Source organism: Chaetodon trifascialis, chromosome 23 (genome assembly GCF_039877785.1).
Source record: "Chaetodon trifascialis isolate fChaTrf1 chromosome 23, fChaTrf1.hap1, whole genome shotgun sequence".
In the NCBI taxonomy this organism is placed as follows: Eukaryota; Metazoa; Chordata; class Actinopteri; order Chaetodontiformes; family Chaetodontidae; genus Chaetodon; species Chaetodon trifascialis.
Window position 1 is genome coordinate 9,229,147 of NC_092078.1, and position 26,333 is coordinate 9,255,479.

The 26,333-nt window shown below is 42.2% G+C and overlaps 2 protein-coding genes across 3 annotated transcripts in view; both read left to right on the plus strand.

The window, feature by feature from the left end:
• Window positions 1-879, plus strand: part of LOC139351065 (doublesex- and mab-3-related transcription factor A1-like) — a 63,229-nt gene extending 62,350 nt beyond the window's left edge. For both annotated transcript variants that reach the window (XM_070992723.1, XM_070992722.1), the window contains one exon: window positions 25-879. In XM_070992723.1, the coding sequence (XP_070848824.1) occupies window positions 25-803 (779 nt within the window). In that variant the 3' untranslated portion in view covers window positions 804-879. The remainder of the gene's footprint in view (window positions 1-24) is intronic.
• A 945-nt stretch (window positions 880-1,824) lies between these two features.
• The window catches only part of LOC139351063 (glucosidase 2 subunit beta-like), a 118,724-nt gene continuing 94,215 nt past the window's right edge, over window positions 1,825-26,333 (plus strand). Inside the window, exons 1-8 of the mRNA XM_070992721.1 lie at window positions 1,825-2,038; window positions 2,434-2,550; window positions 3,726-3,821; window positions 6,003-6,060; window positions 7,029-7,146; window positions 11,718-11,847; window positions 18,889-18,955; window positions 23,166-23,244. Of these exons, the coding sequence (XP_070848822.1) occupies window positions 1,957-2,038; window positions 2,434-2,550; window positions 3,726-3,821; window positions 6,003-6,060; window positions 7,029-7,146; window positions 11,718-11,847; window positions 18,889-18,955; window positions 23,166-23,244 (747 nt within the window). The 5' untranslated portion in view covers window positions 1,825-1,956. The remainder of the gene's footprint in view (window positions 2,039-2,433; window positions 2,551-3,725; window positions 3,822-6,002; window positions 6,061-7,028; window positions 7,147-11,717; window positions 11,848-18,888; window positions 18,956-23,165; window positions 23,245-26,333) is intronic.

Consider the following 26,333-nt stretch of genomic DNA (forward strand, 5'->3'; position numbering starts at 1 on the left):
GCCTGTGTTTTGTCTTTACTTCAGAGGACAAATTGAGCAAGTACAACTTTTATAACGGATTCGTGGGTCGGCCCCTGTTTGCAGCCCACACCGCACGGCTGCCCTCTCCAAACGACTCGAAGGATGTGTCTCCAACCAAAGACAACACCACCTCATCCACGGGTGACAGGGCAAGTCCATCCCCGGTGTTTGATCACATGGAGAGTCCACAGAGGTCGCTTTCCTCCTCGGATCCGGAGTCAGGCAGTGAGTTGGAGAAACCCAAGGACTTCCCGAGCCTGGACCGGGACCCCACTGACATCATGGCCAAGATATTCCCCCATCAGAAACGTGACACCCTGGAGTCTATGGTGAGAACATGCAAAGGTGATATTGTCAGATCCATTGAACTGGTGCTGAGCTCCAAAGAGAGTAAAACTGACTCTGACAGCGTGTCTCTGTCTAATCACCCAAACACACTCAGGCCGTCTGCCGGGGTGCCTGGAGCGCTCGGTGCTCTGGGGAACAAGTCTGCCTTCTCCCCGCTCCACATGCCACCGACGGCCGCCGGGGGAGACAGTCTGTACGGGCTCAGCCCCCGCCTCGCTGTCAGCCCCCTGCGGCTGGCCTACTCCTCTGCAAACGGTGGCATGGCAGGTTTCATGTCTCCATATGTGCCATCTGGACTGATGCCCGTGTTTCCACTGCGTCCACCCTTGGACTCATATTCCTTCCCGGGCATGATCCGAGATCTCTCTTATCTTCAGAGCAAGGACTCACTATGCAGTACAGGTCTTTACTCACGATTTAACAGTGAAAAATGACCAATTAAAAGTCTACAAGTGAAAAATTTTATTCTTTAGTTAATCTTATTGTAAATAGCCCTTCAGAATTACCCTTTAATCGCCTTTCAAGTGCCTCAAAGTGCTGACTGAAAGAAAGAAACACTGCATTCTGACAATTTTCTTTCAAAACTTGATTGTTTACAAGCTGTAAAGAATGTTTATTATTAATAAAGTCATCAAAATGTGCTCTTGTATTATGTGTTCATGATATCTATCTATCTATCTATCTATCTATCTATCTATCTATCTATCTATCTATCTATCTATCTATCTATCTATCTATCTATCTATCTATCTATCTATCTATCTATCTATCTATCTGTGGAGATAAATTTCCATCACCCATCTTCAAATTGTCATTATATCAAAGGGAGTGATGCCTGCTAATAAGAATAAAACGTTGATATAGAACATCACGGTGCTGGCACGTGAGTTGAAACGTTAAAGAGGTACAATGTTATAATACAGTGGATTTAACAGAACATTGGCAGGAGCGTTTCAAGAGGAGAATGAATGGAAGCATTGAACAGTTACAATGAAGCAAATGTCTGTCGTCATTTAAGTGTTACAATTTATGAATGAAACTTAAGAACGTCAAAGCGTTGTAGTATTACAATGTATTGTATACGTCACAGAATGTGACCGTTCAGGATCGAGTTATAATGTATTTGGTTGTCAGGGAAGTTTCTGCCCCCTCCCCTGACATCTTCACCAGCCTGCCTGCCTGCTGTGCCAACGCTGGTCACATCACGTTACCCGACACTTCTTGCAGACGAGACAGCGAGAGAGAGGGTTTATTCAAAATGACAAAGACACGTCACTAAAAGACTTCCCTTTCCATTCAATCTTTCCATTTTGAAAAACGTCCATAAGTCCCTGATAACAGTGTGAACAAGTATAGTTCTTTCTCCGCCTCGAAAAGCCATTCTCACTCATGATTGGTTAACGGAACCACATTGGCTCGGATGAGAACCAATAGGAAGCGTCAGAGGCGTCACGAGACCGCATGTTTCAGGAAGTCAGGACATGGCCGGTTTGAAATGTTTGTTGTGCTGCATGTCATGAGTTTGAAACACCTTTGAGCGGGTTTTTGTGAGGCGGGGGGAAACAGTTTACAACTCTGCCATCTGACATGCGTTTCCACATTATTGTCGCCGCTGTCTTTTGGTGTGGTTTCGTAAACTCGCGGAAAATAAGAGGGATATCTTCGTCCTGTAAGTTGACTGTCCCCTTGTAGCTAGCTTAAGGATACGTAGCTATCATCCTATTGGTAAACAAGACTGCATGGTGTAACGTGCTGTGTCTTTAACAGCTCAGTAGCTTCAACACCGACAACACGCTGCACGAGGCTGTCATCTCTTCATATAGTTTGTAGCAAATGTACACAACATTTTATGTTTGTTCAGGGTGGAAGCAGTAACATCAGACCTATAGTTTGAGTAGCATTTCTTCCCAGACTCCTGACCTAAACACCGATCTTTTACCCTGAAATAAATGTTACAAGATGTAAAATGTTGTTCTAAGTCTTCTCCTCATTTTGGTTGCATTTCTAGCTACACTTCAAGGTCACCAGGCTGCATGAGTCTGTCATGTTTTCATTCTGTAACAGACAAGCGGTTCTACAGGGAGAGGAAGTCCTTTCTGTGCATTGATGGGTCGAAAATCATCCCCTTTGAGCAGGTGAACGATGACTACTGCGACTGTGAAGATGGCTCTGATGAACCAGGTAAAATTGAACCCACTTCACCAATGTTTGCGAAGTGACTCACCACTGTGTGACCTGTGTGCACGGTTAATAATTACTGCACACTGAATATCTGCAAATAACATTGAACTTGATATTGAAGGATCATTGCGGAGCTCATTAATGGACTGCACTACGTCTCAAATAAACTCACACTGGCACATTTTAAAACAGACCGTGTGCCATTCAGACTTGATGCCTGCCCTCGTGAGACTAGGCCATGAATCAATGTATTAGACACGCTTCATTTCGCTACCATGTCGTGGCCCCTCCCTCGTGAGATTAGGAAACATAAAGCCTTTACAAAACATCATCATCAACTCTTCAGTGATTCAAGGTTCTCGGCCTGAATATTGGCATGTAAATCTGTTGTTCCTTGGAGAGTCAGAAACCTTCAAAACTGTGCCTGAGGTTGAACAATGAGGATTTGTTCGAAAATTAAAGGAAAAAGCACCATTAAGTGAAGGAGTCATTAAATTACCCATTTTACTCACGTTTCTGCTCAGTGGAACAAGTCCATTGTCTGTGCTGTGCACTCGTGCCTGTTCAGTGTTTATCCAAGAAGATTATGCTGCTTTCTTAAAGACTTGATGTGATTTGTAAGCCACCAAACAATCTACTTGGCAGCTAAAGTGCATAATCTACCTTTGCTTCTTTTCCGTACCGCTGGGGTAAATCCAACCCCTGCCACTGTCTGCTGCTTATGTATAAGCACCCTAATGAACATCTACTCATTACAGACAGAGTGGGGCAGAATAAAGAAGTGTTTTAATCAAATTTGAGCCTTTTGATAATGTGGAAAATAGGAAAATATAGACCAAGAGGTAAAAACTTCCCAGAGCTCAGGTTTATACAGTTTGAGCTGTGTCCAATTTGCATGTGGTAATTTAAATCATATTTGCATATGTAGTACGTTAACACTTAAAACACAAAAATCAGAAGAACTTCCTAGTTTGCTGTTAAGTCAAAGGGCGGATCACAGCCAGAACTCCAGCATAATCTGTCCAAGTGCATGTTAGCAAGTTTGAAAAGGTACGTGCTATATGTGACTCGCGTCAGCCCCTGTGCATGTGTTATAAATAGTTTTGATGATATTCATTTGCCTCTGAGAGTGAGCTTATTATGCAGTGCTGACCTCTGCTCCTGCCCCTGTATAGGCACCTCAGCCTGTCCTCGTGGCCGATTCTACTGCACCAATCTGGGTTTCCGCCCACACTACATCCCATCGTCGCGAGTCAATGATGGCATCTGTGGTGAGGCTTTTTGCATCGCATTATATTGAACGTAATGGTACTCTCCCGAGAGGTGACTTTAATAAACTTTGCAGAATCTTTTGAAGTGAGGCAACGTATCAACGATGTTTTCTTCAGCATTTTTCAAGGACAACAAGGGCAGCGCTGCAAGTGCTGAGGGTGATGAACAGATTTATTCTTGCAGAAAATGAATCGCCATCTTATTTGTTTCAAAATAGCTCGTGGAAAGGTTTGATGCTGAATGCGCTCTCTGATATCTTGCAACTTAATTAATTTCGTGGGCGGTTGTGATGCTTTCATCAAAATAGTTCATGTCCCTTTTTTACCGGGTAGGAAGTTGTTCTGTTTGCTTTTTTCCCTTCTGTGTGTTTTGCAAACACGGGCAGGAATTCATATTTTACATGATGTCAAAAAAGCTGACATGTTGGTGTACAAACTGTCACTCCTTTTGTAGAACAAACAAACAGATGAAGTAGACACAGCAAACAAAACCTGGCCCTCTAACACACACATGCTGAAATGCGCTCGCTCACTCTCCTCGCATAGTTTTCCTTGAAAAACATCCTGTCCCTTTCCTCAAGGCCTCTCCTCAGTCTTTCTTGTAAAATCTGCCACGCTCCGTGCCTAATCAGATAGTTTTTCAGCCCTCTTTCTCATCCACGTTTGTTCTGCTGTAGCTCTCCACTTTGTATAAAATCAATACATTCTGCCGTCGACATTTCCTTTCTGTCACCAGTGCTTTCAGCAGCGTTAGACGGTATGCAACTATTTCAGGTAAAAAAAATGAAGGAATGAAGAATGAAAGAGCAGTAGCGGAATATTCCTCAAAGCTTCCTTCTCTCTTTCCTCCCTCCTTTTATTCTACTCCCACCTGTCTTCTCATACCTTCCCTGCCTTGAATGGAGCCACTTAATAGCTAACACGTTGTCGCTTTTCCCTCTTCGACTGGTTCTTCAGAGATTTTCATTGGCTTCCCTATCTGGGCTCTAAAGCTCTTGTTCCACCGGTCACCAATGTGGTTCCGGATAATTGAGAAATGTCACACTGTGCCCACTCTCTTGGGTGAAACATCTGAGCGAAAGCCAGGTCTGAACTCTTACAAAACACTGTGCAGCTGATCTTATAAGTGGCTGATCTCAAGAGACCCTCTCTGAAACAGAGAGAGAGATATCATGCAGACACAAAGATCTGATCTTCACAGAGGATGAGAAATAACTGGTTAGATCAACAGTATCTGCATCTTACATGCCGATTTTGTCAGTGTAAGACAGCTGGTGTAGATATGCCATTTAATGATTGTTAATGTTCAGTATTGGCAATTGGAGCTAATATCAAAATGACACTACAGTTGAGCACTATGTAGTTTTTTAGCTGGTTTTTACTCTTCATTTTTTTTGTTTGGGTTAAACAAATATCTTAAATCTCTTAATTATCTTAGTCAGATTTAGAGGTGCTAGTAGGCAGATTTTGTTACCTTTGGACAGAGCCATGCTGGCAGCTTTCCTCTGTTTCCATCTTTTATGCTAAGCTAAGCTAAGTGGCAGTCAGCAGCAGCTTCATATGTACTGTTCAGGCATGAGAAAAAATCCTCTCATCTATCTCTTGACAAGTAAAAAAAAAAAATAGGTGCATTCCCCCAATTGTTTGTTCCTTTAATATGATGCTTTGATTAATCATTTTATCTATGAATTGTCAGAAGAAACGTGGCCATTATAATTTCCCACAGCCCAAATGACACCTCAAATGTCTCGTTTTGTTGAAAACCCTAAACTCTTCAGTTCAGACAAAGAACAGCAGCAAATCCTCCCATCTGAGCAACTGGAGCAAGTGAACATTTGGTGTTTTCTCCTTGAAAAATGACTGAAATCATGAACTGATTACCAGAAATGTTGAGCTGATTAGTTTTCTTACATTTAACGAACTGATTGATTAATTAAAGATGATAATGGTCAAATTTTCACTTTTTATGATGAGTGATACTCTACTCCAAAGTACCTGAAAATGTTTTTATTGAGCTTTGCTTTTAACTTCATTCTGTCTTCACTTCTGTTCCCAAATCATGTATCGATCACGTTATGAATAATACAGACGTATTGCTCACCTCTCCTTGCTGATGATGTTGAATGCTCTTCTGTTCTCTTGTATGTGCATTGGATTGGTTTCTCCTGTGTCTCGTGCCAGATTGCTGCGATGCTTCAGACGAATACAACAGCCACGCTCGCTGCCAGAACACTTGCTGGTCAGTTGAATCAAAACTGAGATTCAATATTTATAAAATAACACATGCAGATTTTGACTCAAAATGTGGCATTAGAGGCCCACGCGCAGCTAAAGGAAAAACATCCAAGCAGTCCATTTTACTGTAGGTTTTGTATCAACGAGTACATTTTGGACAATTTGGTAAAAATGCAGATCTTGTTAAATCCAAGTTGTCTTTCACATAAAGCTTTTTATCACAGCGTGAGTGTGATAGACAGTTCACTTGCTGCGCTCATTGGAGAGTGACTCATTCAGTGTGCCACCAGGGGGCATGGTGTCACTATGATTTCAAACTTGATGTAGTTCAGACCATCACTTGTAATGCATATGCATCACAATATTGATTTGAAGAGTTCACCCATGATAAAGACAGATCTGACTCACCACCTCGTTATACTGTAAAATGTACTCTCAGTAACCCCATCCAGAGGTGTTTTTGATGCAGATAATTTAGTTTCCACAGGATAGAAATCATATGCCACATAGATGGTACAAATAGATGTATTTATATTTATCAGAACGCAGGCTCCTGCCAGATCATATTTATCAGCTTCTCTGAGCTGCATTGCAAACCCATACTATGATGCTGAAATGTAGCCTGCTGTGTAAATGTAACTTCTAATACAGTAACCCACTTCTGTTGTTGACAGTCCTCTGTTATTTCATTCACTGCCATTCTCCCCAAAACCACATACAAGCAGAATATATCTCATTATGTTTTCACAAGGTCCACACTCATATTATGTTTGCCAGACTTCAGAAACAATTTAGCTCAGCCACGGAGCGTCAGCCCCCATCTTATTTACTCTTCTATTTTCCCATTTGGATTCCTGCTGCATTGTGGGCCCTTAAAAATTGGATTGCACCATCTCTGTGACCGTAGCAGGGGTGGCCGATGTTTTCTCAGTAATGATGGGACTGTGCATCCCCTGTCTCGCTCTCCTCCAGGAATCTGGGACAGAGAGAGAGAGCGTACGTGGAGGGCCAGATGAGGACCTTGGACGAGGGTTTGCAACTCAAGCAGCAACTTATTGAGGAGGGAGTGCTGCTGTGGAGGGAGAAACAGGTACACTGTATTCTGCTGAGGGAGCTGCTGCTGTATGGCATGAAGTAGTAACAGAGGATAGTCATCAAGGTCCTGCAAAAGCTTTATCCTGTTCATGTTGTAGAAAACAGTTACTTTCACTTGTGTTTCACTGCTTCTTGAAATTTACTTTAGTCTGACCTGCACAAAACATAAACCAGGTTCATTACATGGTCGGTGTCTCATCTATGTGCTTTCAATTAATGTCTAAACTGGTAGAAAACAGGTGAACTTATGTTGTTTGGAAGTAGAAACACCCTACATGAAGTGTTAATACCTAAAGTATCAAGAATTCTACAGCAAAAAATAATTCAGAAGTGACTTTACACAAAGGAAACAGAGACACATGCTCTGAAATACGTGGATTTCTACATAACAAAACATCCTTTCAGTGTTACAGAAGGCATCTAATTCCAGGTGTGTAATAATGAATCAGGTTTGTATGGAAATTTGGCCTTTAGTTCAGTGTGTGATCAGTAATTCCCAGAGAATTCCCACATATCATGTTTATGTTTTATTTCATAATAGTGAAATGAAATGAAGCTGACCCTGGATCTGCCATGAATGATCTCATCACATCTCTGCTGAGAACTCGTGAGACAGCCGCTGTTGCCGCTAATGACCTCCTTCAACCTTTCGCAGCTCTTTGTGACTGTCGTGTCAAAGTGTCGAAGCGTTTGATTTGTCATGTTTTTTCCTCCACTTTGGTTCATGGTATTCCTTACCAGGATGCAGAGCGTGTCCCGTAGCCTGCACGATGAACGCTGGCCTGTTGTCAGAGCCCATCGCAGTCAACATGGCGAAGCCATGGGTGTGCTCTGACTGCAGCGCACACTCATGTATGTTGTGAGCTAATTTGTGGCTGCTGCATTCAGTGAATTCACTTTGCTCTGAAATGCAGCAGCTCTGGAATATTTGGTTGCTGTCTTGAAGCTCTTTTTTTGCCTTTTGTTATTGTCAGCTATCAAATTACAGCAGAATGTCCCTAAAATTATCATGCAAACGTTCCAGTGTGCCTCTGCCTCGTACTTACTGTGTGTAGATATTTTTCTGTTGTTCTCAATAGATTTAATTAACTTTTCACCCTGACTACTTGTTCCACTGCTCGGCAACTGTAGCGTTATTACCTGGCTCGCTAGCCAACACACTTGATTGATAGGGACGTCGGGGTTAATTTGCTTTTATGCGTGCTGTGTCCTGCTCTGAATGAGCAGCTTGTGTTCTATGATATTGTTTTGACCATACATGTTCGTGGCATCTGCTGCTACAGGCGTCTGCTGTGCAGTTTCCATCACCGGCCTTAGCCCGCTGTGCGCTTAGTTTTTGCCATTTTTGCCACAATGAGATGTTCACTGCCTTCTAGCTGGAAGAACTGTCGAAAAGCATCTTTCCAGCCACTAACTCGCTTGCATCTCTGCGCTTTAGTTGATCAATTCATGCCAGTCCCCATTTTAGCATAAGAAGCACATCGCTATATCACGATTGCATTCGAAAATGTCTCCTATCCAAACAGTTCTAGTTATTATCATATTCTTTTACTGCCATAAGCTTTGCCTTTTCCTCTATCTCTTCAGGATTTTAGATGTAACTGTGTCGGCACAAGTAAACAAGTACGGAGTCATCAAGCCCATTTTGAATCAACATGTTCCTTTACAGAACTTCCACCTAAGCAGAAACTGCTTCACAGCTTTCCCCCCTCTCTCCATTTGCACATTTAGTTCAACAAGCACTAGGCCAAATTAGAAACCGGAGCCCTGCAGTTCGGTGCAAATTAAATTTGGCAGCTGAGGGTCTCTTTAGATGTTTGTAAGTCATATTTACTGGTTCAGCGGTCTCACTAGTTAGCATTATCTTCACTTAGGAAATTCAAGTTGCCCTCTTTGCACTGTTTGATGGTCAAGTCTCGCTCATGTGCTTCATATTTCCCTTTCTTTCGTGCATTAGTGATAGAAACTTGAACACTGTAAGGGTATCGTTCACCATGTTGTTATGGTCATTAAAATCTGTTTTTGGTATTCTGAAGGACTCACCGGCAGCTGAGAAATGTTGCTGCAGCACATTTCACAGTTCTCTAAGTTTCTCAGGGCTGCTCTCAACCCTTGTTTTATTTTGTGCGTTATGTGAGGTATTACTTTATCTCAAGGTATTTCAGAGCACTTTGCAGCACTGGTTGGTTTAAGAAATGCATTTCAAGAATGTCAGTCCTGTTTAAAATATGTATTGCTTGTAATGGGAGATGCAGTTAGAAAGAAACCACTGATTTGACAACAGAGATTCGAACCGAAGGCCACTTTTTTGTCATGCATTTGCCAGCTGATGGTCTCTGAGCGTGCACCCTGTGCTCTTCTTCTCTGTTCTCCTCTGTTTTCTTTTTCCGTGTTCTTTTCTGTGGCGGCTGATTGGCAGATCGAGGCTGAAGTGTCACCCAGCCCTCCTCGCCCAGCCACACATTGTGATCCTCTTCCTCTCATTGTGTCTCTGTTGATATGGCAGCCTTACCTCAGGGGCCTTGTCTCAGAAACCTTACACAATGACTCAAAAGTGAGCTGCTCCTGCGGTTCAAGGGTTAAAGAAGATTCTGGAACAGGATGCTGGAAAACTTTTTAAGCAAATTAAAGCCTTTACACAGCGAAAGCTGAGTGGAGTGTGTCAGCACTGCACTCCCTAGAACAGCAGAAGTCGGGATGCTGCTGTCGATTGAATACAAATTGGTATTCAATAAAATCCTCTTCAGGAAGTTTGTGATTATCTTTCTGTTGATTGCCCCACTGTAAGTGTGTGTGTTAAAGCAAGGAATGGTGTGCAGCGTTTGGCTACTGCTCAGTCCTTTTAAAGCTATTTTTTCCTCTTCCTGGCATAGCTTTGTCTGAATTTTGTCAGGATTTCAGAGGAACATATTGTGCTTTTTCTGCACAGCTTTGCAAGAGTTAACTCAGCAGGAAGAAGCCTCAAATGCAGTGCACTGAATCAGCACTGCTTGATCTTTTAACCCCAATGAAAAACAGTATCATTTTCACTCATCCGGACTGGATTATTGCTTATTTTTTCAGATTAATATGTGACTCAACAGAAAGTCTTCTTTGTAGAGCTCAGATTTTTCAGTGCAAAAGTCTTATGGAAGCACAAGTACAGTTTGCATTAGTTTCTGGTGCTTTATGCAGAATTTCAACACTGGAGGAACATTTTTACATGGATGTTATTCACAAGTAAATATCTTCTTATACACTCAAAATGGAGCCCATAAATCACTGCAGCAAACTGAAGGAGCCTAAGCAAGCAGCATGGCCTAGAAAGGTAGTCATCCCTATCCGAACCAAGCAGAATCCATCACCGCAGTATGAGAGTCTCTGAGGAGAGATCGGAAGGTGGTATTGACACACACACACGCACACGCACACACACACACACACACACACACACACACACACACACAAAAAGGGACTTCTACTCTTTCATATTAATTGGTCCATTACGGAGAGTGATGATGGGTTACGCTTGGTTGTCAAAAGCTGTCATTTGTGGTGTGACAGCAACTCCTCCTGATGCAAGTGATTTAAATAGTCCATTGTGAAGGCCCGAGTACTGCTGGACAGGTTTTTGTGTATATACGGGCCAGATGTGGTCTGGAGGTTGATGCATAAAGAAAGACACGGAAAGAGAGCAGAGACAAATTAAATCCTAGTGTTCTGTTAATGGCATTCCAGGTGCAACTTTCTCTCAATGAATTAGACTGTGCAGTTTTATTGTTTAACTGTTATATTCTTCAAATGCTAACTTTACCTTGCTAACATGCGCACAGTGGCAATGCTAACATGCTCCTGTTTTCCAGGTAAAATGTTAACCATGTTCACCGTGTTTGCATGCTAGCATTAGCTAATTAGCAGTCTGAGTGTGATGGAAATGTGTTCAGTTTTGCAGGCATTCAGTTGTAAACCAAACTTTTTCAAGTGATGATGGTGCTCGATGGGAATTCAAAGGATCACCAGAGTGATTACAATTTATCCTGAGGGGAAGTTGAATGTTTGGACCTAATTTTATTGCAAATTAATCACTGGATGATGAGACATTTCTCGCAAACAACAGACAGATCGGCATTGCCATCCCTCAGGCCACAACACTGTCATGGCTGAAAATGCTCCAGAATGGTTCACATGTGTCCAAACTGGAAAATAGTAGCTCTGCAATATGCTGATTCTACACTGACAGCCTCAGCACTCAATATTGAAATAACACTGAGATTTAATATTCGTTTTTATTTGCACTCGAACGGTGTTGAAGTGATCAATAACCAAGTGGCCCAAATCAGATTTTAAGATTGTATTTCTGTGCAGATTTGAGCCACAAATGAGGGATGATACCAGGAAGAAGAACTCAGAAATAAGTTTGATTGTGCCTCTTGTTTACAGACTGTAAACAAGAAAAGCATGGCACCAACTAACTGTACTCTAACTGTGGCTGAGTGGTATGAAAGTGTCCATCAGCTGGCAGCTTGATGTTTGCCATGTTCTGCTGATCTTAGACGTTGTGTTTGTCTCTGTATTGTCTCTCTTCAGGCTCAGCTCCGGGAGCTTCAGCAGGCAGCTGAGGACCTGCAGATCAAATTAGAGGAACACAGAAGGAGGAAGCACGAGGCCGACCGACTCAAAGAGCAAACGTTAAAGGCGCTGGGAGCAGGGGACAACAGTAAGTGTCTCAGAACCTTTAACCTGCCGTGATTCAGTTTGACTCAATTCAATCGGCAGAATTGCTCGAGTTTGTAGTTCATTGTACGGCGACCACGGGGCGGCTTCCATTTTATTTCAGCTCAGCCTTACATCGAACAAAAGCAAATTGGCCTTCGCGCCTCGGGCCAGATGGTCAGGATGACAAATGGTAGAACTTCAGGAACATCTGGAAGGGTTAAATACAGATGCCTGTGCCATTGAAATAAATGGACTCGGAGAGGAGTGCTGAGCAACAGCATATTGCAGTCCCACAGCTCTCCTTTTACATTCCTCAAGCCTTCAGAGAGAAGTTGCTCATGACTCACAGGAAAATTCGCTTATCGCTCCGAGCACTAGCTGGCTCGGCATTTAAATGACGTTCAGACCCGCGTGTGTGAATGTACAGAACGTTGTGGGGCTGGATAGGAAATGGGCTCAATCACTTTTGCACCGAAGTCCGTAAGGATTTAGAGTCATTATGTGTGTGCGGGGGGAAGGCGGGGGATGGAGATTGGTGGAGGTAAATTCGTGTCCGCATGCCAAACAAAATGCATCAAACAACACGTTTCAATCAGAATAATTTCTTTTGTCTACTTTTCAACACTTTGCTGTCACATTTCTCTTGTTCTTCTCTGGTAACTGATTGTCTGTCTGGTGACAAACGGGCCCTCAAGCAAAAGTTCTGATTGCAATAAAGGTCATTAGGCTTTGCTGGTTCCTGCGAGCGCGCATCCGTCACGCGTCGCACTGTGTGAGCTGACCTTTGCTAGACGTCACCGGCCTCCCGTGTTCTTATGCCCGTCCTTTCCTTCCATTACTGCTCATCTTCAGGGCGTAACAACCATCACTTTTCATTTCCGTGGTTGCGTCTGTTGGTTATCCATCCAGGCTTTTCTTTTGCAGTTCTAATGACAGTTTCTGTTTGTGTGTGCGTTGAAGTTGAAGGGATGTTTCACTCACTTTCAGGCTACTTATCAATCCTTTTTCCTGCCTGCAGCCTATGACGGTACATGTTGATACATACATGAATGTTAGTGAATAAATACCATTAATCTGCCATCAGTAGAACCCTTTACGGCTCCTTTATGGGCTGTACTGTAATTATTCTGGTTGGCAAGCTGTTACAGCTCTCATGTATATTTTGATTAATTCCTGGACGTAGTAGGCAATAATACAGAGATTGTACAAATGAAGTAATCATGAAGAAGTATTTTCCCAATCTGTGATGTTTATATTTGATTGAATTTTAAATGTGATCTGGCTAATGCCTGGCCCTGAGCTTGTTTTTTTTAATACTTTTCAGAAGAGCAACCTAAGCAGTTGTGAATTTACTACCCTTTTTAAAATGCTATGTCCTGCATGGTTAGGCAACAACTTAAAGATCACTTAGACTACAGTAGCAGGTCATAAGTGCGGACATTACATTTACATTCTTTGCGGTAAGATCTCAACTCGCATGCCTTGAATCTGGTTCAGTTTCCATGTCTCAAAAGCTTTCTGGATCACAGAGCTCCTCTAAAGTCAAAACATCATGAAGTAAATGGCCACAGTTCCCTCCGTGTTAGTATAACTCTTTAACATCGTGTAATTTTGCCATCATGAGCCGTCAACTGAATGTCAGGCTGAAGGAGCAACAGTTAAGACTCCTCTCACCCCTAATGCACTGGCTAATATTGTATAAACACGTCTCTTAACCTGTACATCTTAAGTGCTTCCACATTATTTGTTAAACCTTTAAAACAAATGCCCCAACAAAAAAGGGCCCATGAGGACAAATATGGAGTCATCTCAATTAAAAATAGGAGCATCGCAATGAAGACGGCGTGTTTCTTCATGACCGTTTCTCTCTCTTTATGACCTGCCAATAGCTTGTCTCAAAATAGGAATGAAAAGCCTAAAGAACAAGCAGCTGAGCCTGCAAAGAAGAACTTAACAGTCTTTCCCTGTACTGCTGCTGTCACTCACACGTGTCTCCAGGGCTTCATGTGCAGTTATTGAGAAGTTTTAAAGGGCCAGGTTATTTGCACCCTCAAAGAAAATTGCAGTTTTTCTCTGGGCTTTTGGTCCAATGAAGCTATAATTGCAGGACTTGGAGATTTGTAGATATTGGATATTGTTTTTACAGTATGAGTTTATTTAGCATGAGAAAATTAAAGCTTTTGTTTGTGCCTGCTTTTAAAAAAAGCGTTGGGAACTGCAGTGCTAATGTGCTACTGTTACACGGTGCAACAAATAATGCACATAGTGTATGGTTATTATGTTTTTTTTTAAGGTTTTTTGATAAGGACAGATAAAATATACATAAACAAGCCACATATTACAAAATGCAAGCATATTGCATGTTGTTTTCACAGATTTATAGGAACACATCATTGAGCTGTGTCTTGTCATTTCATTAGCTAGGTCAGTATTTACAATTCTGCCAAAAACATGCTTGGAAATCAGATTAAATCGTCATTGAATAACAAAGAGTTTGCTGTTCCCGGCCGCTCGCAAGGGACGCGCATCATGTGTGCATGTTTTTTTTTTTTTTTTTTTATAAAAAAATCCTTTTTAATGCCAACTTGATAAGCCTAGGGTTCACATGGAGGTCTCTTCCTTCTCTGATGATGTTTATTTGATCTGATCCCCTCATATAGAGACGTTCTGTATTTAATGTCGGTTACTGTCTTCAATGATACGCCCAAATATGCAAAGCTACACTGTCTCAGAGTTCACCCACAGTTTGAGGGGCTTTCCTCAAGTTCATTGTTAATCCAGCGGTTGACCTGATTTCTCCAGCAGACCTTTTCGCAAACCACCTCCCCGCTGTTTTCCAGAGGAGCATGAATGCAGCTGAACACCATATAGCATAAATGAAGTGTAGTGAGACGGTCTGCAGTCAAACCAGCTTCGTTCGTTGTAATCATATCACAACACATGCACGTTTCCACATTAAATTCCGAAACTTAATCACTGAAAATGCTGACAGAGATGTCAAATCAGTCCCTTCATTTATGTCCTGTATGGACATAATTCATGGCCTGTCCATTTGAATCTGAGAATTATACAATTTGACCTCAAAATGACGTCCATGTTTGACATAATCCCATCCTCTTGCTTGTTTACATTCACATTTTAAAGTCTGCTTGGTAGTTTTTTCCAACAATACAGTCATGCAGAATGATTTGATAATGTCAGAGTCGCCCAGCAGTGGTCGACCCATAGCAGTGTAAACGATAATTATTACGTAGTCAGACATGTCAATTTGTGTTTATGCAGGCTTTCCATCCCCTTTTGAATCATTTGTGTCATTAGCAATTCATAAAGCCACACTGTAGTGCAACAGATAGCACCTTGTTCTCAGCAGATGGCATTGTTAGACTGACCAGAACATTTTGATGTGTAATAAGGAAACCACACGAGCATTCATTCGGTAAAAAAAGGTGTGATACTTAAGCTTTTGTTATTCCAAGAGGGTTTACTTTATCTGTTTCCCTGCCATACATCACCCTGGGGGAGATCATTATTGTTTGTAAGGGAAGATTATTATTGTTTTTACCATATTAATAAAGTGATTTGGCTAATTATCAGAGGAGGCCTAGAGGCACAGAGGTATGAGATATTTCATAAGGAAGTGCCAATTCCAGAAAAATAAGACATGATGATGCTTCCACCCGTGTTAGGATCTGATCAAATCTGAGCAAATTCAGGGGGGTGGAGCTCGTGCATTTGTTGAGTGTGGTTATCCTTCCCCTTATTATAAGACACCTTCAGGTGTTTTAGTTTATATTGGCACTGGAGAGGGTTTCGCACCTGTTTGCCATCTGTTTGGCCACTTATTTGTGAGCTGAGGGGAATTTTGTAGCATGTTTTCAGTTTTGCCTGTGCCGTCCCTCTGCAGTGCTATTAAACATCCTCCAGATGTGGTCTGGCTGATCCCATATTATTTGGATTGCCTTCTGTGTTCATTTCCACCAGCATTGCCGTGCGTTTTTCCTCACCCGCATAAGATATCCAGATATGCGTCACATGTTATTACCATGTGTCATAGGTTTACTGTAGAAATATGCTTTTTTCACATCTTATTAAGGAAGTTGCACCCCCCAAAAATGATCCTTTGACCCCACTTTCACAACCGCTGGTTTCGTCTGAACCTGTCCTCCTCCCCTCAGCCCCGTCAGGTCGCACTAACTCCGCTACTGAGTTTAATGAGTGACTTTTGTCAGGTGGGTTTGCAGTACATCTACCTCTTCTCTAAAAATACAGACCTTTGCTGTTTTTACTTTTGCCTCTCTCTGCTGTTCCGACACATTCAGGGTATAGCACATTCAACCTGCACTTGGGAACTCACTAGCAAGCATAAATGTAGGACTTGCACTAATATCTCTGCTGTCTTGTTAGCTAAAGTTACTGTCAGGCACACTTCCTTATAGAATAATGTTCATCCCATTCAAGATATACAAGGATCTGTGTGCTGGGCCTGTTACTGCAAATGAGGTAAAACTGAAATTTACACAATTACAGATACTTTTCTTTCTGCAGTATGTCCTGTGTTGGAGGATGTCTTTATTATATAGTTGCCTGTAGCCCTGCATGATGTGATGGGATTTCGCATAGGGCAGTATGGATATTAAAAAACATATAATATGCAGTGAAGACAGTATTTGTCAGATTGTCTCTGAGGATTTCAGCAGAACTTCCCCCGAGGTAACCAGGATGCAACAGATCCAGTTCCAAACGTTTCATGTTCCTGCTGCTTATACTCCCGTTTCTCCTTACAATAACAAATGTAAAATAGAGACCCATCAGCTGCTGAGAAATGTATATTTTCTATTCAGATAAACACAGAAGTGGATGAACATTTTTGTTATTCATCTTGATGTTTTTCTCATTATTTGATTTCTCTTCCTTCAATATGTTATGAATATTAACTTGCAGTGCCTTGAAACTTGAGATAGGCAATCAATCTCAGTGAATATTATGCAGCCTTTTTTGCTTCTTAATTGATTCTTAATATTTTTACAGATATTTTTGTGGTATTTTAAGCTTTTATTAGACTGGTGGTAGAGACAAAGGTCAGCAAAGTCGTTACCCAGAGTTGAATTGGGGATGTTGCAGTTCATTGTCCGCACCTTAACCCCCAGACGAGCACCCCGTGGTCCAGCTTTTAAAGCAAAGGCGAGCATTGTGGAAAATCTTGAGAAGCTCATCAGCTGTAATCACAATGCTGATGAATTTGTGAACACGTTCAAATCAGTAAGCCATTGATCTCGTTCGCTGCAGTGTGCTTATTGTGCTGCGATGTTTCCTGAGAGCGATGCAGTCTCATTCTGATGCTGTAAACCCTCACCATCCCATGCACCCTTTAAGTTAAAAGCCTCATTTGAAGGTGCTGTCTTTATATTTACAGTATCTCATCTGAAAAGTAAAAAATCAGTACAACACCTGCAGCCTTTTCATCCATTTCCATCTCAAAGCATTTTTTCTTTCCTCAGAAAGGAGTAAATTCCTGCCTGGAAATATTGCCTAATAGTGTATAAAAGGAGGCAACATGTCTGTTTTGTTAGCCTTGGAGTGCAGAGTCTACAGTAACAAAGAAAGCTCTGTGTGGATGCCATGGTCTGTAGCCTAGGCATAGATCTGCAGTCTCCTGCTGATATGTTCCATTTTCTCTGTTCTCTTTGTGCCTCTCTTTTTTTACGAGTGTGCTGCGCAATCGCCAGTGCAACATGGGTGGATGAGTGATGGTGTCCATTAGTAAACATAGCCCCCTATATGTGCCATCGGCCTAAAGAGCCAACATCTTGAACCTCCATTCTCTCTCCTTTATTTTGCCCTCCTACTCACTTATTTTCCACATTCTTCCCCACTCTTCCTCTTACCTTTTTACCACATCGCCCCCACTCCATCGTTTTCTTTCTCTGCCTCCCTCTCCTCCCTTCTCCATCTATCCTCCTTATGGTTGTTTTTCATAGCTACAGCTCCGCGGCAGAGGCAGGGATGAGACCATTTCTCTTCCTTCCTTTATGCACTCATTTTTGCGAGACGGAGCGACAAGAGGATGGGTCGAGAATGTCAAGCATTAGGTGGGGAATAGAGCGCTGTTCAAACAAAAGAATAGGCCACTAATATGACAGATGCTGTGTGTAGTGCTGGAGAATATTAGCAAATCTTGAGGCAACGACGGGGGTGAGGAATCTGGCTTCTCCACAGACATTCGCTGCTTCCAGTCATGTCGTGGGTGACGAGCACAATCTTGAATCTTTTTTAAGCTTAAATCCAAAAAAATATCTTTCCGAGATTAATGTTCATTTTGGCAAGGCTGCATTTATGAGCCGGGGTTTAGTTTTTTATGTTTTGTACAACCCCTGCAGCTCACACTCCACACAGGCGCTCTACTGTACACTGGGAAAAAAAAAATGCTAATTTCACAATTAGCTTTTCTGTAATTAGTACGGAAAGGTAATTGCAGCGGATGTGCAATTAGCATTATGTAAAGTGCTTTTCCCCAGACTTAGGGGCCAATCAGTTTGCCCCTTTACATTCTCCGTGCTGCTGATGATGTGGGAGATGCTTGGTGCCGAACATAAGAGAACTTCCTCTCCCTCCCACTCCAATGAATGCGATTCACAAAATGAATCAGTTGGGGTCACATGCTCGCTGGAAAGGGGGTTGAGGAAGTTTTTGCGTCCCCTTTTCATCTGCCTGTGAATATGAATGGAGAAGAGGGAAATCACTGTCATACCAGCCGTTACAGCACAAAGCCTCCTGATTGCATTCTGGACTCTGACACGCTTTTTTTTTTCCTACAGGGAAACCAAATGTTCCTGCGCAGCGTGACTGACTCATTGCCTGATTGCCCAAAAACCTCCATCCCCCCGCCGCTCCCCACGTTTTTTAAATCCAACTCCAGCTCTGTCCCTTTCTCCATCCCTGCCTCTCAGTTTGCATTCAGATGGATTAGTGTTTATGTTGTAAAAAGAAATATTACTTCCATCAGGTGATTTAGAATTAACCCATTTATGATTTCTCCTTTTAGGTCTCAGTCGTCAGAACAGCACAGTAACCAGCATTTTCAAGTTACTGGACAGCAATAAAGATGGCAGGTAACTAACATGCTGATTATTTCATCGCTGACAGTTGAAATGTTCCCATTTTTTCCAATTTTAATGATGCTAGAAAAGATGACAGCCATGCATGTCTTAAAATGTTTAATAAAAAAGAGGAATATATTGTATTAATAGTTGAAAAACAGTGTTTTGATTTTTTGGGATCCACTGATTCTGTTTTTTAAAGGCCGCTGCTGATATTTTTACACTGAAACAGTTTTTCCCTCAGGATTTTACTCTTGCCAGGGTGAAAAGGCTTCTGTCACAGTATTTAGATTGCTATGAAATCCAATACTAAAGAAATTCTTAAAGCATATTTGCTCCCAGTTTGGGCTTTTCTCCTCCTACTGTGCAGTTTTTTAAAAATGTACCAGAGTGGGCATGAAGGCTGAGGAGCGTGGAAAAAAAAGAACAAGGTTGAAGGTTTCAAATCTGGCTTTAAATGTTCCTTTTTTCTACCAAGTGATCGGCTGTCCTTGAACACTGTGCTTCTCTTTCTGAACTGCCCAGTGAGCAAGGTTTAGTGAAGTGAATATAGCTGTGGCACATTTTGTGCTCAAATGGTGACAATATGACTGACATTGTACTTTTAAATCTTGTTGTAAGGGTCAGCTGCAAAATACAAGTTAACAACTAAAAAAAGGGCTGTTCAAGCACCCTGCTGTTCCTAATAGTCATGGTAAATGCAGTTCTTTCAGGTGGAAGGCATTTTCAGTGGAAAACTCTGATTCATTTAAAGGCCCCAGCTAATTACATAATATCCTTCATCCAATCATGTGTTCACAAAGTGGTGAACCTCGCTCCATCCTCGCTTGTGAATGACTGAACCTTTCCTGGATGCCCCTTTCATACCCGATCATGATACCCGATGAGCCTGTTTACCTGTGAAATGTTCCAGGTGTTTTTGGAGCATTCCACTACTTTCCTGGTCTTTAGCTGCTCCTGTCCCAACTTGTGGAATCAGGGTTGCATTAAGTTTTATAGACAACACATGAAGACAAAGGTCGCTGTATGTAAAGAGTGAAGCCAGAAATGTCTGTCAGTCAGGATGAGGGGTGTTATGGGAAACATTATGATGTCGGACGGGGCAACTAATTCACAGAAGTCATGTTCACTTGCTTGTAATTCTTGTCGTCCTTGAGAGAAATCCTGCTAATGCTGCAAAGTGACAGAAAAACAACCAACGATGAATCAGATCCATAAAGCTGGGTTTGAAATAATGAGTCACATTTTCGCTCTCACATTTATTTTTATCTTATATCACCCCGTGCCGTAAGATGAATGGGTGTTTCCCGAGCACCTAATTCAGATCAATATGTACAGTATATGTACTACGCTCATTAGTTCCACCTTAACTTCTGATGCAGCGAAGTCTCATCAGTCTGAGTTGAGTGCACACATCTCCTTCCCTGAAACCTCTTCCACCTATTTGTTCTGCAGCCAACTTCAAAAAGTAATTCATTGCTGTATGTGCATTGTTTAATCTGCAAGTCCCGACAGACCCACTTGCCCCCCCCCCATCTCCCAGCTTCCCCTCCCAGGCTCACTAACTTGCTGTCGTGAGCAGTGTTTAACCTCTGCCAGCTTTAAAGAGAATGGCATCCATTTTTGCTTTCAGGAGAGATACTTAAATTTGCTGGCGGCTTGCAGAAAAACAGAGCGTACGATATCCAAAGAAGCTGTCCCCTTCATGCTTTTTTTTTTTTCCACTGTCCCCACCCTCGCCTTCCTCACCTTTCCACACCACGCCTGGAAAAATCAATACTGCTTAAGCTAACTGGGCATATTCTCCTGGAAAGGAAGCGAGGCCGGTCATAGTAAACTGAAAGCGCTATAAAACATATGGCTGCGTCGAGGACGAAGTGCTTGTGCAGCGATTTTCCAGGCAGCGCTATGTGCACACTTATGCATTCCCGCGCCTGGATGTGTACCATTATTCAGCCCTTCTGCCCCCCTCCCAATCCCCTTGCCTCCCCAGCTCTGCCTCCATCCATCCACTCTATCCCCTCCATCCCAAGCGGTGTCTCTGCACAGGCCTGCGCTTAAACAAACACATTACTAAGCTGAAATATCTGCCAGTGTCCGCTTATTTCTATCCAGCCGATGTTTCAGTCTGTCAGTGTGATCCAGTGAGCTGGCTATCTTGAGGCGGGACATGTATTGATGCCCATTTGAATAAAGCAGGAAGCAGAGGCTCTGTATATGTACGCTACATCACCATTTTTCCTGAAACGCTCCGCAGCCGAGACACCGAAGTGTCGAGCTCGATTTAGTCGCCATTTCGATAAATGCAAAGTCCAAAGTCACCGGTACACCTGATGCTTGCACATTGCCAGGCAGTTTGCTGACTTTGAACCGGATTAGCATGCTCATCGCACACTCTTTATCTTGTAAAAAGCTCTCAGCTTGGTCCCTATGGACACTTAGCAAAACACTACCCCGTTCTTAATCCACTCGATTGGAATTGCTAATTATCTTTAATGCAGATTCACAGATAATTGTTCTCTCATTTATACTGTGAACTAATCTCATTTTTGTGTCCATTTAGCCACCAATAATTGCTTCATGACAAAAATGTTGACATTTTTTTTTTTTTACCATGTTTTGAATCCTATCTGAAATACATTAAAAGAATATATCAGACGCTAACTCGCCGCTGATAGCATCGTAATTTTATTTAAATGCAAATATGAACAACTGTGGAAAGGTTATTATTCCTGTGATTTGTGGGTTAGCGGGTTCAGACGTTCCAGTCGCATCTAGAGCAGTTAGTAAAGGTTAAGTCTGGAAGTTTCTTCCTATCAGTTTGTACTATGGGGAGAAAAAAATCTCCCTCACACATTGGTCATTAAGGTAGCTTCTGGACCTCCTTACCATTATTGCATCCCGAACCACCACACACAAGTGCAACCCACTGTGCCAGCTGGCAGGCAGTTGGCAGCCCAGTGCAGGATTAACTGGTACCAGTATGCTGGCCTATAAATAGAGTCTACCAACTGCTTCAGGAAATGAACCATGATGGAGCCTCCCAAAGGCCCACGAACAGGTTGTGCTTTTTATCCCCTCCTCTCTGTCAGGATTATAAGTGTATGTGTGTGAGTGAGATCGAGTTCCCTAATGTTCATTACAGTCTCTTTCAGTCAGACCCGCTGTAGGTGTGCAGCTGCTTTTACAATGCCGTGCTCTATACGTATGTGTGTGTAAATGCCCCGGTGATTGGGACCAAAGCCAGTTTTCTTCACACGTGTTTTTAGAGCTGCAGCCACTGTGCCGCCTCACAATGGAGAGAGCCATTGTTTTTCTTCAGCACTTACCCCGAGCATTGATCCTCTATAGTGGAACAAGCTATTCGCTTTGTATGTTTGCCTGCTCTTCCGCTTTTGATGGACCCCCGGGATTGATCCCGGCCATGCAGTCATTATCTCAGCTCAGTAATGTTAGTTTAGGTGGAGCCTCTGCAAGAAAGACACCAGCAGGGAAGAATGGCTGAAGAAAAGATCTGAGTGTTTTAGGATAAGAGGTGGTGTGTGTGATTTTTGATTGCGCTGTGTGTCGCTTTGTGTCGTGTGCCACCCATTGTGTCACGTGCCACTCAGAGTTAGATCTGTTAAAATCCAGTCCATTGTCGATTGGGCTCAAACCGACCCACCCAAAAAATGACTACTTTCAACTTACCCTCATATCAGTTGAAACTCTAGACGAAAACAGAAATATCGACTGGTTCATTTAACACCTTGTGCACTGTGGTCCTGCTTTGTGAAGCCATAAGGTGGTGCTTTGGGTCCAAAAGTCCAATATTTCATTATCACAAACGTTTTCCCAGCAAGTCCGGAGAAAATGTTTTGCCGACACTCGGCACGTGCCTTCTGAACAGGCCTCGACATGTTCAGAGCATCAGTCGTTATAACGAATTAAAGCTCATGCCTCTTCCAAAATGTGCTTTGAACTGCAAGGCATGCTAACATGCTAGCAACATTTTGTTAATACACTTGAGGGGATGAATGAAGTCAACAACCAGAAGGACTTTCATTCAGCTTGTGAAGGCTTTTATTATTTATTTATGGAATGAACCTTAGTATTGTTTCTATTTTATACATTTTAGCGTGTGTGTGTGGGGGGGGGGGGGTGACTGAAAAATTACCCTGTCGTTGTACCAAAATACTAAGACCAACTCACACTGCTATCATCTTTTCTTTCCTTTTTCCAGTATAACAGTGGATGAAGTCCAGGCTAAAGTGGCACTCATCCATGATGAAGAGCGAGTTCTCTCTGAGGACGAAGCAATGGTAAGTTGCTTTTATTCATACAGGTTATAGTGAAATGCTGGCAGGTATTGTGAGGGGCTATTGCCTTCTCTCAGGTGAAACCATGGTCCTGTCTGACCTTGAGCTACTTGACAAGGTATTGTTAGGTACAGTATATGATCTAAATACGTTTGTGTACACAGTAGATCTCATGAATAGACCAACCTAACATGGCAATGGGTTAGTCATTTCCTAAAATAGTATTGTAGATGTTAGCGAACATAACAGGAGTAAATAGTGCATTTCTTGGGAGCTATTTACAGACTAATACACATTTGGTGCATGAATGAGTGTTTGCAGCCCTGGTGGATGTGAGATTGAATCAAAATTACAAGCTCACAATTGCACATCTAATGTAAACGCTTTAAAACATCCATTGTTAGCCACACAGTCAAGTCGGGTAGTTTAGCACTTTTCAGAGCTGCTAAACAACAGGCTGATACAGATCTACATCCACCTTGCCTTCTCTGTGATATTTGTTTCTTGCCTGAGTTGGCTGTCTGTCTGGGTCCACTGTTTTCTCCGCTCGTACAACAGGGTCCCTTCCACATTCATTTGAATTCTGAATAGGACGAGCACAGTTTCCCAACAGTGATTTTCCCTCAAGCTGCAATGTGTGAGAATGCGGCTGTCTGTTTCACTTTAAACTTGTTGAGCCTCCCTCTTACCAGGCAGCAGATATCAAAATCGCTGGCTGTAAACAAAATGGCTAGAGCTCAATTTTTCCTTTTCTTCTCCCCGTTCCTTTTTCTATTATAAATGGCAATTGGTATGCGCAATCACACACGCAAGCACACGCACCAAACAAAACAAAAAAAAAAACCCCTGGGTTCTCCCACTGCGGGGCTGTATAAGTTAAACTTGTAAACAGGTTGTCATGTCGCTGAAAAAGTGCTCACCGAGATTTTTCAAAAATGACGTTAGCTGTATGTACGCTTAGAGTAGAAATGCCCTCCACTCCACAGGAGTACATCTTGCATTAGCTTGCTAATTTTAGCTGCTGTAAAACATCTAACTAGAGAAATCGTCAGATGTTGTGGTGTTAGTGAAAAACAAAAAAACACCTAAGCAGCACCCAAGCTGTAACCAAAATGAAAGGCTCAGGGATGGGAAAAATCACCGCTCATTTGTTGTTTCTGCTGGCTAACGGGGAGGCATTCCTAATGAATCCAGCTGCATCTGAGGAGGATGAATCGGTATGAATATGCATGAATATGAAAATGTGTACTTAACTGCAACCACAACAAACGGTGATCAAGCTGGGCAAATTAAACAGGGTGCCATTGACAGTACTTAACAGGCAATTTACATTAGAACTGACAAGCGGCCCTGTGTTAGCACCTTAATCAAGGTCCAAGGGCAGCAACAGTTCTACCATATGAGAAGTTAATTCCGTGTACTGGGAGGGATTTTAGATAAGTGATTTTGCTTTGCTATCGCCTCTTTGGTATTTCTATCATGAAAATATGACCTTAATTCTGCAGGTATGATGCTGTACAGGCCGTGCATGTCCTAAATATGTGTAATTCCTGTCAGGCTGATGAATACATGCTGTTGTTGAGAGGACACAATAACACAATATTCATGGGTTTCCTTTTTTTTTGTATGTGGGTTATTTCCTCATCTGTGCTCAGCTGTAATGTCTGAAGACCTTGATTACTTTTCCTCTGTCACACATATACATATATATATATATATATATATATATATATATATATATATATATGTATTTTGCACGCTTATTCAATTTGTGTCATTTTCACACCTTTTTATTAGTTTCCCCCTTCTTTTTCCTCGCTCTTAAGAAGCTTTGGCCTCTACAGAAAATTCAGTTTCCACTTCAGCGGCCCAGATAATTCAAGAACAGAGAGGATTTTCAGGAGGACAATTTGATGATCAAAGGAGGCACTCCACTCGGGAGGGAAAAGGGATATTCTGACGTGGCGCTCCCTCAGTATTCTATCATTATGTTATGGCCCTCCATTCTCGTAGAAACACCGTTAATGTAGATTCAAGTTCAGCTGCATTTAGAAGGTAATCATAGGCATCCGAGAAGAATGTCTTGCCGGCGTCGACAGAAAAGCTCCATTGTGGTCGAGTTTTCTCCTTTTTCAGAACGTTAAAGACAGTGGAGAGACCTAAAGAGAAATCATTTCAGTCCTCAAACTGAAGCATTTGCACCAAATCAGCTCGTAGCAAAACCTTGCAAAGAGAGGACTGTCCTCTCTTTTGGCATTAACCGTAGGACAATGCATTCTCAGGAGCGCTGATGTGTGACCAAGCTCGGACTGTAGCTGTGTGCCGGTGAACAGAGCTGCAGGAAATTGCCTTCTCTCAAGAAATAGGCATTTGTGCAGAGGTGAATTTCACTTATCCATCTACTACCCACCCGCCTTCCTTCAAAGCCCCTTACTCAGTCTACCAGAAACGGAGAGAGGCTGAATATAGAATGTTTTCTTTTTGAACGGGGAAACGAACAAATCCCCTGATTTTTCAAAAAATGCCTTGGCAGCGATAAGAAAGGAGCAAAGACGGTCGAATTAAATTTTATTTAAAGTGCGTAGATGAAAAGCGTTGCTGTAGGTGCACTAAAGGTTGGGAATTCCCCGTAACAGCTTGCTTGTGGGTATGGAAATCTTGCTTGTTTCACTGTTAAGTAATATTGGCTATACCCCAGGGGTTCCTATATACAGTGGAAGAGGAAGCTGGCATTAGTTGGTAACAAGGCAGAAATGAAGACAGTGTAGTTGGGAGGTAGTGGTGCATGGACAAAGGGGAAAAACAGAACCTTAAAGATCTCATTATAATGAACTCTTTGGCATCTATAACTGCCTTTAAGAAGTCCTGAATGCTACAGCACAAGAAGCCTAAATGCTCTATTTGTCGGTAAACTGCTTGGAAGTTGTATTTTCACTCACATTATAGAGTTGAAGTTTGTTGTTGAGTAGTTAACAAAGCTCGTTTTAATGTCGATTTAGTAGATGCTCTGGAGCTTTTGATCGTATCACATGATGCTTATCAGCAGATGGGGTTTGACACGTCATGGGACAAGTACATGATGAAATTTCCAA